The sequence below is a fragment of the Neolamprologus multifasciatus genome, chromosome 7, assembly GCF_963576455.1.
Source record: "Neolamprologus multifasciatus chromosome 7, fNeoMul1.2, whole genome shotgun sequence".
Taxonomy (NCBI): domain Eukaryota; kingdom Metazoa; phylum Chordata; class Actinopteri; order Cichliformes; family Cichlidae; genus Neolamprologus; species Neolamprologus multifasciatus.
This window is the reverse complement of record NC_140445.1, coordinates 21,084,178-21,099,153: the sequence shown is the minus strand read 5'-3', so window position 1 is coordinate 21,099,153 and position 14,976 is coordinate 21,084,178. Positions and strand designations below refer to the sequence as shown.

Below are 14,976 nucleotides of genomic sequence, written 5' to 3'. Positions count from 1 at the left end.
CTTTGAGTATGCAGTAAATGACATCTGGTTTATTCACTTCTAATGAATGAATTGTGTGATGTTACAGAAGAGGTAGTTTAGCTCATGTGGCAAGTCTTAAAAAAAAACCTGTAAACCGCTGCTGTCATAAAGATAGTTGTAATTCCCTGTCACCTAGAATTCTTCCGGTCTTAGGCTTCATACGCTGCATGTCAAAACTGAAAGCTACCTACCAAAATGTGTTCGAAATAAGAATCTATTTAAAACTGAATTATATATGAAAAGTTAAAGCTTTATGCCGAAAGAAAGGATTTTAAATAAGCTTTTTTTTTTGAGGATTTGCCTGTGGTCTCATCACAACTGCGAACAAAAGCAAGCAGTGAAATTGCTTATTTCCTGTTTTTGCACCTTTGCTCTCACACTCGTTTGCATGTTGCGGGCAAATAGTTTGGAAAGCAGTCTGTTTGATTTTTTAAAAAAGAAAGAAAGAAATGATAAAGACGCCCAGGAAATGCTTCTTTTATCCCCCTCCCCCACGGAGACTGAAGACTAGGAACAAAAGTAAAGACAACAGGGTGTCAGAGCAATCAACAAGATAATTGCATCATCATTGAGCTTTACCGTTTTCTGTGAAAGTAAATGTTCCTCCCATGACTGTTATGTTCCATATGCAACAGGAGTACAATTTCTTTCAAGACGTAGCTATAACAAATTGGATTTTTTTTTTTGTTTTCTTTGTGCATGTCTGTTATGCTTTTTTCTAAATACACGCAAACTGTTCAAATTCGATAAACTGCGCCTCGTTAAAAGCCCATGGGTGCACGGGGAAGAAGAAGTGATGGACGCAAACAGAATCCCGAGCACATCATCCAAAGCCGGCAGAGAAATCAGCAGCATTACCATCCTCGGCTGTTCTGTCCAATTACAGTACACTGAAGTTCTATTAGCATCAAAGGAGCTACTTAGTATGAGAGTCTCAGCAGCGGTAGCAGACTCATCTCTTACAACCTAAGTGTGCCTTTAAAAATGTACATAAGGAATAGGCAGCCTTTTCTTTCATTGTTTGTCTTTGCAGGAAAGAAATGCTTAGCGTTCCTGACACTGGACAATGATTTAAAGTCAATGTTCGAATGCACGAGATTCAAGGATTTTCCCTCTGTAAACACTGCTGTACATCTGGGTGCGCACATTCTAACACCCCTATATACAGCACAGTGCTATATATACATATACCATATCTGTTACAGTCATGTAGGGTAATTCAAGTCAAGAGTGCATTTACTATATGCTCACTGGCCACTTCATCAGGTACACCAGTTCAACTGATCATTAACGCAAATATCTAACAGTTAACCACACAGAACCAACTCTGTGTTTTAGGTGCGTAGACATGGTCAACACAATCTGCTAAAGTTCAAAGTGAGCATCAGAAAGAGGAAAAAAAGTGATTTAAGTCACTTTGAAGACTTTAAACATGGCATGGTTGTTGGTGCCAGATGGGCTGGTCTGAGGATTTGTTGATAATGGTCTGAGAAAAAAAGGAAAAAGCAGTGAGTGAACTTGTCTCTTTGATTCCAGAGTTTGGAAGAATAGCCAGACTGCTTTGAGCTGATAGGAAGGCCATAGTAACTTAAATAACCACTTGATACAATAATGGTTTGCAGAAGAGCATCTCTTAATGCACAACAGGTTGAACATGGACAGCAATGGGTTACAGCAGCCAAGACCACCCCAGGTGCCATTCCTGTTAACTTGTAACTGAGGCTCACCAAAACTGGACAATAGAAGATTGGAGAAACATTGCCTGAACTGATGAGCCTCGATTTCTTTGCAACATTTGGGTGGGAGGGTCAGAATTGGAATCCAATCCAATCCTGAAGGCAAAATGCGTCCAAGCTGGTACAAGCATAGTAGAAGTAATGAAATGGTTGTGAGTGTACACTTACGTGGTTTCTGAGAAGACTAAAAAATGTGGTAAGTGGAATTATATATAGTCATGATATCAGACATTCATTACCAGTAATGTCAATAACAAAATTTACCAAAATGATATTATCTCAACAGCTATGGAAAATTTGAGAAAAGCATAATGCCATCAGCGTCATTTATTTTGTTTTCTGTCTGTTTCGGGAACGTGGCGTTGGTGACAGCGAGCTTATAGTGACTATGTTTTTGTCTTTTTATGGTGGGAGGTGACAAACGCAGGGGTACAATACCACCACTTATATGCTGCGTAACCAGATAGTTACAGGTGCTAGTTTAAATGATCATACATGTATTTGCATTTCATCTATGTTTCAAACTACCGCAGCCATTCTCATTACTGGTATATTGCGAAAAACGTCTTTTTCAAGTTCAGCATTTTTAAATGCATGCATGGTGTTGAATGTGGGTTTTCTTCTCAGCATGTATTTGTATACCATTATCTAAAAAAAGAACTTGACAAAAGATGGAAAGTGTAAAATCTAGCCAGATAAAAGGGCCAATAAGACCCAGTGAGACTGAGTTTCAGAAAGTAATTGGGCTCTGTCCCTCTCTCTGTGTCATACAGGCCCATACTGGGGTGTGGGGTGTCCGGGAGGAGACTCTAATCTTAGTCGTGCAGCACCCAAACATCCTCTGCTGCAGTGTCTACAGATAAAGCACACGGATCGACTTGCGTTTGCCTATCACATGATACAAGACAAACCCTACGTATGTAAACACTCGTTCTGAGAAATAAAGGAAATTAAAGAGCGAGACCTTTTTATAGTCCCTGGGTGAGATGAGCACAGTTAAAAGCAGCATTTGTTCATGTTTGCTTTATTAATAACAACTGATGGAAAAATAACTCCACTCCAAGGAGGGGGCATCAGAAAGGTTACAGCAACTATTATTTCTCATCACAGTGTCCCACACTCATACATGTGTAAGCTCTTGAAGGCGTTTGCAGCCTGCAAGCATATGCTTAAAGCCCATGTGTTGTGGGGACAGTCGAGCTATCGATTATTAAAACACACTCACAGTTATCTTTTAAGTTCTTTAAAACTGATGCTAATATGGAACGTTCTGCTTGCATGACGCACACTTGTGCCCTTGCTGAACTGGGAGAACCACATGCAACCGTAGGCTAGTTTCACTACTGTGAAATATTTCCTCTAAGCAGTAATTTTAGCATTATTTGCAATATAAAACAGAAACTGAGATATTCTTACAATTTAAACCATAAATTACACAGGAATTAAGGTTCTGGCTCTGTTGGGTGGCTGGCACTGACTCTTTCTGCTACTCGTCTTTGCCCGTACTTAAAGAACTCAAGCTCATTTGCTTATGTTAAACTGGTTAAACCTTTTACCTAGACGTCCTTTCAGTAACTGTTCCTGGCATATTTTTTGATCCAATTAAAGTCTTCCTACTTGGACTCTTCACATTTTCAAGATGTAAGCACTCCCAAAAAGTTGTTATAACAGTGTCAGCTTTAAGCCTCTTAAATTTTAACTTTTCTTTGTCACATCTGTAAGCTAAATAGTTTCAAGTTCTGAGCTTTTGCTTAGACAAAAATAAGACAAGTGTGAAGCTGTGATTGTTTCCCTGTGTTGGGGTCATTTCGTATATTAGAAACCACATTTAGTTCCCTAACATTTGTGAGCATTAGATACTTTCTTTGTGGTTTGTCGTGGATTAAATCTATTAGAATGGCAAAATAATCTGAATAGTTTTTGGAAACCAAGCTCACAGTTGGCTAACTGGAATAAAATTCATTTAATTAAAAGTAGAAGAGCCGATATTGACCAAAAGTGTCAATAGCAAAAATGCCACTTGCAAACTAACTCAAATGGCATATTTATTCATCAGCTGGAATGATGTCAAAGGTGATTTTTGTTTTTTTCATATTTGAATCTCATCCACGTGTGTTCAACGCGCTGCCATCCCTTACACCTGACCAAGCAACAACAAGACCCGAGGATACTCACATTCCTTTGTCCCCATACGTGTTAAAGAACTCCATGTGGTTGCAGGCTTGGATCCAGCCGATGGTCCACGTCTCCTTAGCTGCTACTGGTGGCACCAGTATTCGGGCGTTCGCTCGAAAGTGCGGCGTCCGGTAGCGCAAGACCACGCCGGATGTCTCGTCGATGCTGGTGGGGTTGGAGTCGATGATAGCGTTCAGCTCCAGGATGACGATGCTGTCTCGGAAACTCTTGGGCTTACATCTGATACTCTGGATGCAGCCCATTGCATTAAATAGCAACACAGTCCACAAGAACGTCCAGCAGTCTGGAGGAGAGGAAAGACGCATGGAAACAAGCAAAACAGTCACCACAGTTGGCTCCACATCATGTTTCCCCAACAGAGAGAAGAAAAAATGGTTTATCAGCACAAAGTATTTATATGAAGCAATGTTTCTCACGAAAAGCCATGCATTCTTTTTCTTTTATCCAAAACTACAAAAGAAGGCAGGCCTAGAAAATCTTCGCAACAGAGCGCATGCTTCCCGGTGCGTGAACGCAGCTTCACCAAAACCGGCTCTGGCACCAGAAATGTTCTTATCCGAGCGCAGATGTTTTCATGCTGTCAAAGTTACAAGACACTGCCACACAAAGTTCTGGCCTTTGGGCAAAGTGGGTCCATTTGGAAAGGTTCGTGGCATGTATGAGCTAAATAATTAACACACGCAAAAAAAAAAAAAAAACTACTTGTGTTACAGCTTGGCATCAGATTCTCCTTTGCGTGTGCACTCAAAAGATATAACCCTGTGACTGCGTCCAGCTGGTGACGAGAATCCTAATCACAAATATTGGAGGTTTTCAAGAGTGGACGCCCACAGTTTAAAATGCCTCTAGTGTAACGCGGAGCAGCCGAAAGTCCGTTTAACAAAAGCGTAAAATGTTCCACCAAACTTAAAATATTGGCTTCAGTTTCTCATAAGGAAAAGTGTACCATTGAACGCTACATCTGCGGAACAGAGGTTCTCGCAGTGCAATTACGAACTGAGGTCTGTTTTTTCTTTCCCGTTTTTAAAGCCGACAAAGCAACATGCAAAAAAAAAAGAAGAAAAAAAAAGTCTACCTATAAAACAATTCACTGGAAAGTCTCCAGTGAATTGTTTGGGGCGAAATCCTGGAGAAATTCAGCGTAAACAGCGGCTCGCACAGTTCTCCGGTCACAGAGGTAATTCCGTTATCTCCTTCCACAACCGATCCCGTTATTTATTTCTTCGTCCCCTTCTCTCCCTTTTCCTTCCAACTGCAAACAATTTCAGCGTCCCGTTAACAGAGGTAGCATTTCTCCGAGCGCTGACAGTCTGGTCGAGTTTGAGACTGAACACCGCAACATCCAAAAGGACGGCGCCGGGTCAACTTTTGCGACCATTCCACGGGATCAGGTGTCAAACTGAATAAAAAAAATATATATATATAGATAGATACAAAATATGTATAATGCAGCTCTGATGGGAGAAATTCCAACTGTTACATAGTTCGACCGAGCGGACAGCTGCAGTGCTCCGAGAGATGGGATGCAGTTCAGCCTAAATTCCTGCACAAGCTGTCATTTCTCCGCGCTCGTCCCATCTCTGCCTCGGCAGGTTCACCCCGACACGCATTGGTCTATCTGAGCTGCCTGGGAAGCGGCTTTTAGTAGTCTTCCTGACGACACTTCCGCTCTGCGAGTGTTGCAAGCATGCTGGGAAATGGAGGCGAAAGGTCCCTCATTTTGAGAAGGTTATAATTATAACTGATAACATATAATTAGTAAGTGATTTTTGAGAGCCTAAAAGAGCCCCCACAGGTAACTTAAGACGCGTGTCCGCTCTCTTTGGGTGTTATTGAAAATTTGGACACAGACAAATGAAATCGTCTTTGTGGGGTTTTTGGAAATATCTTTCCACTGACTAATCAGTGGATCACAGTCAGCTTTAAATGCATTATAAATGATTGATAAATGTTGATTTATTTATGTATTTTGCTGTAGTGTGGCACTAGCAGACAACAAATGGTCTGATCGGTGCGATAAATTCTGTAAAAATTTATCGCTCATCGCTTTTTCTTTTTTCTTTTTTTACCATTTCTGAACATTTGAAATTGTTTGCGTGGCCCTCCATAAGCCCTGCCCCCTGTCTTTGTGTGTAATAAAGCCGAATGCGGGGTTTCTGTGCGTCCTGGCGCTGTCTGTTTAAGCACCTTGGAGAACTCCGCTGTCCGCGCTGGAGCGCAGCGCCGAGGCTGAATCGGGAATCGTGCGTAAGCTACGTCAAATCTGCCAGGAACAAGCAAACGCTGCACTGCCTGCGCTGCGCTGCCTTGTCTTTTCCCTTTTCTTGTCGACGGTTTGGTGATTGTCAACTTTCCTCTGATTTTGCGCGGATCGCTTTATATACGTGAACGTCCTCGCTGTATATCGGAGAGGATTTAGAGAGATGTGCGCGCTCCCGTGCTCTCCCTTCTTCGCTCGGTAAGATGACAACGCCGTGTCTTTCGTAGTCTCTTTACACAGTGTTTTTCTTTCTTCTTTTGTTTTAAATTTGCACTGAGCTTGTTTTCCACCAGAAGCACGCGCAGTGAGGCACCTGTTAGTGGTGTATTGGTGCGTAACGAAATGCTCATGTTGTAATTTTTATCTCCGTGCTTTAGATCGTGTTTCTCTGGATTGGACGGAGCAGATGCTATTCAATACACTCTTCCTCCCCGCATGGCATAAACACCACAGACAACGTGCATTCCAGCGTGTCTAAATATATCTATTAAGGCCACAGGAGGTGGGGGAGGAGTGGTGTAGGCAGGGGAGGGGAGGGGGGTTTATCCTGGGACATTTCACTGTGCACCACTTGCATTATCTTCTGGAGATTGGCAATCAGTTATTATAGCCACAGAAGAAAACTTGGCCCCACCACCCCCAGTATGCCCTCCAGTGTGAGATCAAGGGCGCGGGAGAGAAACAGCGTCCTGAGCAGACCTGAGTTTATGTCCCTCAACCATCAGCCCCTCTGTAGCGGCGGGGGCCCCGCTGAGAGCCGAGGCAGCTCAAGGCGACTGGGTCAAATCAAGCACCAAACAAGTCAGCAGAGTGAAGAACCTACCGACAGAGGCAGCAGGGACAGAAGAGAGTCCACCAAAATGCCAGAGGAAGACTGCATGCAGCTGAACCCTTCCTTCAAAGGAATAGCAATGAACTCCCTGCTTGCTATTGACATCTGCCTGTCCAAGCGCATGGGGGTGTGCGCCTACACGTCGTCCTCCTGGGGAGGCTGCCGCTCCATGGTTGCCCTGTTGGCTCTCACGGGGCATGGCATCACGTGGATCATTGGCACTATCGTGTGTCTCACACGGAGTAATACCCTGGCTGGACAGGAGGTCCTAGTCAACCTGCTGCTGGGTAAATGCCACACCACACTCACCAACCTCTGTCGTTCAGTACCCCAAATGCACCACGCAGCCATACCTGGCATCCACAGTGACACAGTGTCTTTGTCGCTTCTGTCCTTCTCACACTTGAAACCAGCCAGCTGTGCCAAAAATGAGCTTGCCAAATGAGTTTCAGTGTATTCGGCCTCCCAGTGCAGGGGTTTATTGACAAACAAGTGTGGGTGACATTTTCTGAAGGCACATTTCACAAGTGTTTATAGACCGTGTCTCATGTGCTTAATATTACTTGAACTGCTGCTTTTATAGTAGAGCAATGAGAATCTCAACATTTGATACCTTTTCCCAGTTGTCAAAAAGCAACAGAGAGGAAAACCTGCAAATTCAGAAAGAAAAAGACAAAATATCACCTAGTCTCAGTTGTTTGTTTTTTTTAGTGAAGTCACAACTGCGTATTGATGTTCCTATGCAGGCAATGTAACCTTTATCTTTTAACCTTTATTTCTCATCTAGTAAATCTTCAGTTTTCCAGTTTGGATTTAACTTAACAGTATATTTGAATCAAACTGGTAACACAGCACAATCTAATACTGCTGCAGTCAAAGCAGTCAATCATTCAAGCAAAAGTTGTCTTTTGCAGTACGTTTCTGTCAAATTGCATTACTCAGCGATTACTCAGAACCTTCTGAACTGTCTTTATTAAAACATATGAATCTGAAATCTGTGGGCAAGATTCTTTCCACCGCAGGTTTTTTGGTTTCTATTTGTAGTCTGTTTGTAGTTCGAGTAGACTAATCAACTGACCAACCACGTCTGAGGTGCCTCTGATTGCATATAGAGATAAACTGTATGTTGCAAGAGCAAAAGAGAGACTTCATCTGCTGAAACTCAACCTGGAAACTTCCTTTCTTTGATCTGTCTGCATTCGTTGGAACAGGAAGTAGACAGGAAGTTCTTGTTGTACTGAAAGCCCGGACAAATTGACCCATGCCCCCAAAGGCAAAATCAGCAATCATACATAACAATAACAACTTTATATGTATAGCACTTTTTTAAACAAACAGTTACAAAGTGTTTCACAATTTGGATAAAAACACTTAAAAAAAAAAAGTCTAAATGGTTACACATGCAAACACAGAGTCAAGCCCACAGGCTTTCATTCATTCCTACATACACACATGTTAGCAGAACAGAAGGTCACAGATAATGGGCAGAAGATTAAAGATCTGCAGTTAAGAAGGGCAGTAACTGCTGAACTTAGAGGCTTTGAGGGCTGTGATTTAGAGGGCAAAGGAATTAGATGATTAAGTCCGGAAGTAGAAATTTGATGAAAATGAGACGGTTTGCTTCTGTGCCTTTATAATTACAGGGATTGGTTAAAAAAACGGCAGCATCAGTGAAATATGAGGTTGGTGAAATACTATAACTGGGTCTTTTTGTTTTAAATTGTGATCTTGGTTTTTTAAAACGGATAATGGGCATTGAGTACGACTGAACATAAGGCATTAGAGGAGCTGGTGACAGCGTTATGAACACAGGAGGGCAATCCGGCGTACTCAGTTGGTGAGGCCTGAAAGGGGAGCTGCTAAATAAAACACAACTAATCATTACTAGACTAACCGCTGTCGTGCCAAAAAGTGATTTCTGCTGTTTCTGTGTTTTTCATGTGTAATATTGTTGTTTATAATGGCAAATAGGCTGTAGTGAACAAGATTAAGAAAGAGGTTATATATAAAATGAAAAAACTGCCTGTTTTGAAAGCGTCTTTATGATTCTGACATGACATTATAATCTATCCAGTCCTTTTTGGCTAATTAGAAAATCTTTATGGAACTATTATCTTATATTTGTTGCCATTTCTGTTGCCCTCTTGGCCGGCTCACTCTTGAAAGGGACATTTCTAACGCCAGTGAAACTTTTAACCCGGATAAATGCAGGATAGAAAAAAGTCACTTTGCCAAAAACTGATTGCAGCTTCTGTCTTGTGACAGGAATTTGCTCTGTGACCCAAAATATCTTTATATGTTAGACAGATTATATACCAACAAGTCATTTACAACAATTTAAATACTTTTCTTTTCTTTTCTTTTTTTTGCCAAATAGGGAAAAATCAGTTTTTGGCATGACAGATTACGGCTGTGTGTTCTTACGCAAGAGAAGTGCATAGTCCTTACTTTGTGCCCGGAAAGGAGAATGCTGTAACTGTAGCATCCTACGCTGGGATGAAGTCCGTTTATTTGGCTTCATGGTGGGGTGGCCGGCCGCTCTGGTGTCATCAGCCACCAGTGGTGGAAAAGCTGCAGTGTTAGCAGGCATTGTTTCTGGGTCCACACCCGCTTGGCCGTCCACATGGAGTAAGTTGTCATCAGGCATTGCTGTGTAGCAGCTGGAGAGGTTCAGGCTGGGTGGAGAAACAGCACCACTCTGATCCCTCAGGCAGCTATGGACCATCACTTCAGCCCGGGACGACTGATGGGTAGGTGTCGAGCAGGAGGAGGGCCGAGGACCGGTGACAGTGTCCCACAGCGCAGTGGCTGGCTGCATTGAGTGAAGCAGACTTTTTAGTTTGACCATGGGTCACATCTATGAAGCTGGACAACAGTGAGTCCTGAGTTCTTTCAATTCAAGACCCTTCAAATATCCTCTTTTGAAGTTTTTATTTGTGTTCATGAGCAGTTTATCAATGTTTCCAATCAGGGTTGCCATGGTACAGTGGAACAGTATGTACAAACAATGCAAAGGCCCAGATTCCTAAGAATTGGTTCACACGTTGCTCTTACAAGTCCTGTTACTGACTCAGTACTGGGTTATTGTTTCCATCAGTAACTACATAAAGCTTTACTACAGCACATTTAATATTATCCTGCAGCAAAATTTTGATCTCACTACATCAAATCAGAATTTTCTGAAAGTCTGGGGGACCTGTGTGTATGCTTGTTCATGTGCAGGCATGCACACATAAACACAGTCCCAAACACAGATTAAAGACCAAACAGAAACACAAATCTTGTGTAGCTGTAGCTGCATTGAGCTCTGAGTGGGAGCTATTAAATCTCTGGATTTGGGACACTGTTCAATTGTGTTTGGGACTTTTTTTTTGCCCTAAGTGATTGCTCAATATTTGTTGGTTGCAGGATAATTTCTGGTCTGTTGAAGTCTGTCGGGAGAAAATATCCCAACATGGTCAACAGTGGGCAGAGGAATTAATGTTAAATACTCGCTGAAAGTATATTTTGTTTTTATCTATCGGGGAAACTAATCAGCCATGACTGGTCTGTCGGGATTAGTTTGATTCAGCCCACTGTTGCAAACACGTGGTGCTGTGCAGCGTAGAAATGTTTCTCCTTTAGGTTTTAAGTTGTTTTACTCGCACGCAACCTGGGACCTTCTCAAAGACTATTAAACATGTCAGAGACGCCAAAAAGCGTGTCTTAGCTGTGGAGGGGATGTTCCTATTTTTATCAGGTGTGGTTTGTGTGTGTGTGGCTTTGTTTCTCCTTTTAAAGTACTCAAGTTTATTTCATGTTACATTATCATCTATATGGTTCTGTAAAGCATGCAGGTAAGATTGCAACATTATTGTAAGTATCCATTTCACCGCTATTACAAGGATGAATGAGAGAGAGTCCGGTGTGCTCTGAATAACCATCTCTCTGTGCCGAGGCGGAGGCCTGTGTGCAGGGTGACAGTAACAAACAGACAGGATTAGGTCATGCTCACCCAGCTGTTGTCTCTAATTAATTTTTCATCATGCTTGATGGAACAGATAGCTCAGTATTTAGCTTTATGTTTCAAGGGGCTTACCTGTGTGGCCCTCCTTCCCTTCTTTTTGTCTTTTGAGAAGCAATAAATGAGTGGTGTTTTTTGATGTTAAACACATATAGACAAAGCATTTGTGAAGTATCTGTGTTGCAGCGCAGGGGATGTCTGTTTGAGATGAGTATGAGATATCGCTGGTTTTCACAACGGAAGTTTCAACAATCTTTCCACTTTTAGCTGTTTAGGTGGATTCCCCAAAGCTCTTAGTTTGATTACCAGCTCGACTTTCACTATATGTCACCCTCCTGCTCCTTTGTTCTTGTATTTCGTGTCTTTCTCGCATTGTACCTTCCAATAATGGCAAAAATGGCACAAAAAACATTGTGCCTCCATGCCGCCCCCTCCAATACAAAAAATCTTATATAAATACATGTAACCTCCCTTGTTGAAAAGTAAATGTGAACAATAGCAAACATAGAAACATGGCTTGCTGTGGTCATTACTGTGTTTTACATCTATGTAGAGTATATAGAGCAGGACTATAAGTGCATGTGAGCTGACTAACCACAGTGTGTATGTTAGAATACGCGACAGACTGACTACTCCTTCTGTTTCTCAGCAGCGCGTAGCAGCCTGACCTACTGTCTGCTCACGCCTGCTACATTTCCTAGAATCAGAGTTTCCACCATCAAACGGCAAATCTAAGTTCATCACCTCAAATCTTAGATGACGTACTTCTGAAAACGAACCACAATGCTGACCGCAGGTTTGCAGACAATCTTTCACGGCAGGAGCACAGAGAAAATCTTAGTTTGTCTGCAGTGACAGCAAACCTTAGAGAACCTCAGTCGCAAAGAGACTTGTGCTTACAGCCGATACGATGCGTCACTGTTTGGCTGCAAGCACCGTCCCCGTCTGCTGAGATGGCACAATGGGGCCGTGCAGCAAAGACCCTTCCATTGCACCTCTACTCAATATCAGTTGGCATCTTATGCCTCATTTTATTTGAACTATAACAAAATTTTACCTCCCAATTGGTGATATTTCCAAGTTGTAGGCTTTTGAGGTACTTTTTTTTTCTTTATAACCAACACTAAGCGTCAGTATTGTGGGATATATTATTGCTTCATTAACAAAATGATGACACCAATTTGATGTCTGTGACATAGAATCAAGCATTGGTACTATGGATGTTTTAGTGCGGCTGCTTATGAAAGGTCTCCTCTTATTTTTTATCTGCGTTTTGATTCCAGGCTCATCTTCGATCTGTCAAACGATTTTCTGTCATATTTTAACACTCATCATTGGTGTTCTGTGTAAGAGCTGGGAATCATCACACTGATCAAACATCTTTAGTCAGTGGATGAGCCAGCAAACGAGGTCCTAGCAACTGGAATTCCCCCATCTAAAGTTTAGAAAATTCAGTAAAAGAGACCTGTTATTTTATGCCAAAACACATCTGTAACAAGCCCAAAAAGCAATGAAGCCACAAATTGCAAATAGACTGTGTGAGACCCTGTAGGGTTTGTAACTGGGAAGAAATTCACTGCATGAGTGTAAAATTTAAACAGACTAAATTCACTGTGCAGAACAATTCAGCTGATTCTGAGAGAACTTTTTCAGATTTAGTTGATTTTATATGCATGGACACATTGTATTGCCTTTAATGAGCTGAGATTGATTTTGAAAGAACGGTCCCTTTAGGATAGCAAGTATTAGAGCAGTATAACTAGTACCTCAGACACTTGACAGTTATTTAGCGTAGGCTTGGTTTAGTGAGTGTGAAGATGGCTTTAAATGGCTTTATTGATGGTCAGAGTAGAAATATTTTTGGGGAGTGCTGTGGACTTATAAAAGGCGTCTCCGAATGTCTGGTATGTGAAGCAAATGTTACTCGCTGGTTAGTACTAGTCACCGAAATATCTACTTACACATTTACTGCAGTTGTTCTGTTTTATGTGAAGACTACCAAATGGACCAATAGTTTTATAAAACTGATTATTGAGTTGATGTCCATTTGATTTTACTTTTATTTGAAGATTTTTAAAGCTACATCCATCCCCATTAATCATCTCACACCTTAGAGATGTCCAGTTAGGGGAGACAAAGTAAAACCACTCACAGTGGTTGTTTTTCCGCAAAATAATCACTTTTACTTTAAAATCAATGTACATATCACCAGTAACACCTCTATACTTCTCTGAATATGGTTTCAAACGATGATCTTTTACTTGTACCGTGATGCAAGTCAGGTACTCCTTTAACCATTTTCTTTGACTTTCACTGCATATTCATACTAACTGTCTGCTTTCTTTGTTTCATGATAGCCCTCATCCTTGACGTGATGACCGTGGCTGGAGTCCAGAGATTGGTGAAACGGAGAGGACCCTGGGAGATGACACCGAGCTTCCTGGACTGCGTCGCCATGGACGTGTACTCTTTCCCCGCTGCCCACGCTAGCAGAGCTGCCATGGTCTCCAAGTTCTTGCTGTCCCACTTGGTGCTGGCTGTGCCGCTTCGCATCCTGTTGGTGCTGTGGGCCTTCCTAGTGGGCATGTCCCGGGTGCTCTTGGGCAAGCACCACCTAACAGATATGGTGTGCGGCTTTGCGCTTGGCATGCTCCATTTTAGCCTAATGGAGACGGTGTGGCTCTCATCAAACACCTGTCAGACTCTTATTTCCATAAGCACGCTGAGCTGGAGCCCCTTTTTCTGAGCTTTTTACTAGCACACATGGCTTGTTTAACCTTGCAATATCAAACACACAGACGGGTGACAAATTAAAGGAAACACTTGCTGCCAGAACAGCCTTAATGCACCTCGGCTTTGTTTCAACAAGACTTGCATTCTTCTGTTCATGATGAAGGCTCAAGTCTTTGGGGTTTTCCTTTAAATTGTCACCTCTGCATTGGTTAAAGTTGCAAAGCAGGTTTTCGTTGCAGGCTGCAAGCAGGAACCCACTAATATTCGGATCCAGATGCTGACTTGCATGCAATTCCTAAACCAGGAAGCTCGCAAGACCTTCATAACGCTTTACAAGTTCTAGTATGACACTGCTTCATAGTTTTAACAAAACGCTAACAGCCACAAGCAAAATAAAATATCTGCAGACTGGCTACAGGTTTTCTTGAAAATGTATATGAAGGAAAAGTGGTTTGGATTTTTTCAAAAGACTTTCATTCATATTCATTTATTATTTAACTTCTATCAAGGACACCAAACTCCATTCGATCTCATTTTTTCTCTCTTTTATTTTAGGAGAGTTAAACACAGAAGCCACAGCTGAACACTGAAATTTGTAGTTATATTGTTGGATGTAACATTCAAGTATATATGAAAGTAAGGCAGTTTGGATAGTCTACTTTTTTTTTTATAAGTGGCATGACTGTTCTGTTACATTTGTGTATTTCTTTTGCTCATATGTTTATCATATTTGAAGTTTTTTTTAATTAAGCTGTTTGTGTACGATTATCACCCAGAATTTTTTTTTCTTACCCTTTCAAGTATAATTTCTATCAATGTGCCATTTGTGATTTAATGAGTTTAAATCTTTTTTAAAGCTAATATTTCTCCACAGCACTTTCATTAAAGGTCATTAATGAAATCTCTAAATCAGCTGATCATAAACTGTTTATGTCAGTGAAATTGATTCTATGCCTCACTAAAAACAAGTGCATGTGTGTGGGAACATATGCATACGAAGCAGAAGCAAACATTGGTTTAAAATATCAGCTGTGGACATGTTATGCCTTTTTTTATGGCTTTGAATGAACTCTGCCATCATTTCATTGGTTTAGTATGATTAAACAGTTTAGTGTATGTGCTGTACAGGGATCTGTATATGATGTTTTTACTATGTTGTTCTATCTCAATAAAATGAAATGAACCGTTAGGAAAA

General features: G+C 41.5%; 2 protein-coding genes across 3 annotated transcripts in view; one reads left to right on the top strand and one right to left on the bottom strand.

The window, feature by feature from the left end:
• The window catches only part of LOC146514192 (protein FAM78A-like), a 15,279-nt gene extending 5,371 nt beyond the window's left edge, over positions 1 to 9,908 (bottom strand). Inside the window, exons 1-2 of one of the 2 annotated variants that reach the window (XM_085168928.1) lie at positions 9,494 to 9,908; positions 3,933 to 4,236 (exon numbers count right to left, since the gene is read on the bottom strand). In XM_085168928.1, the coding sequence (XP_085025054.1) occupies positions 3,933 to 4,236; positions 9,494 to 9,893 (704 nt within the window). In that variant the 5' untranslated portion in view covers positions 9,894 to 9,908. Of the gene's footprint in view, positions 1 to 3,932; positions 4,237 to 5,028; positions 5,576 to 9,493 lie in introns of those variants that run through there. The other variant, XM_085168929.1, reaches the window with a different exon arrangement.
• Positions 6,752 to 14,976, top strand: LOC146514191 (inactive phospholipid phosphatase 7-like). Its single transcript, XM_085168933.1, has 2 exons — positions 6,752 to 7,332; positions 13,406 to 14,976. Exons 1-2 carry the CDS (start codon positions 6,858 to 6,860, stop codon positions 13,792 to 13,794), a joined length of 864 nt encoding a protein of 287 aa, XP_085025059.1. The 5' UTR covers positions 6,752 to 6,857; the 3' UTR covers positions 13,795 to 14,976.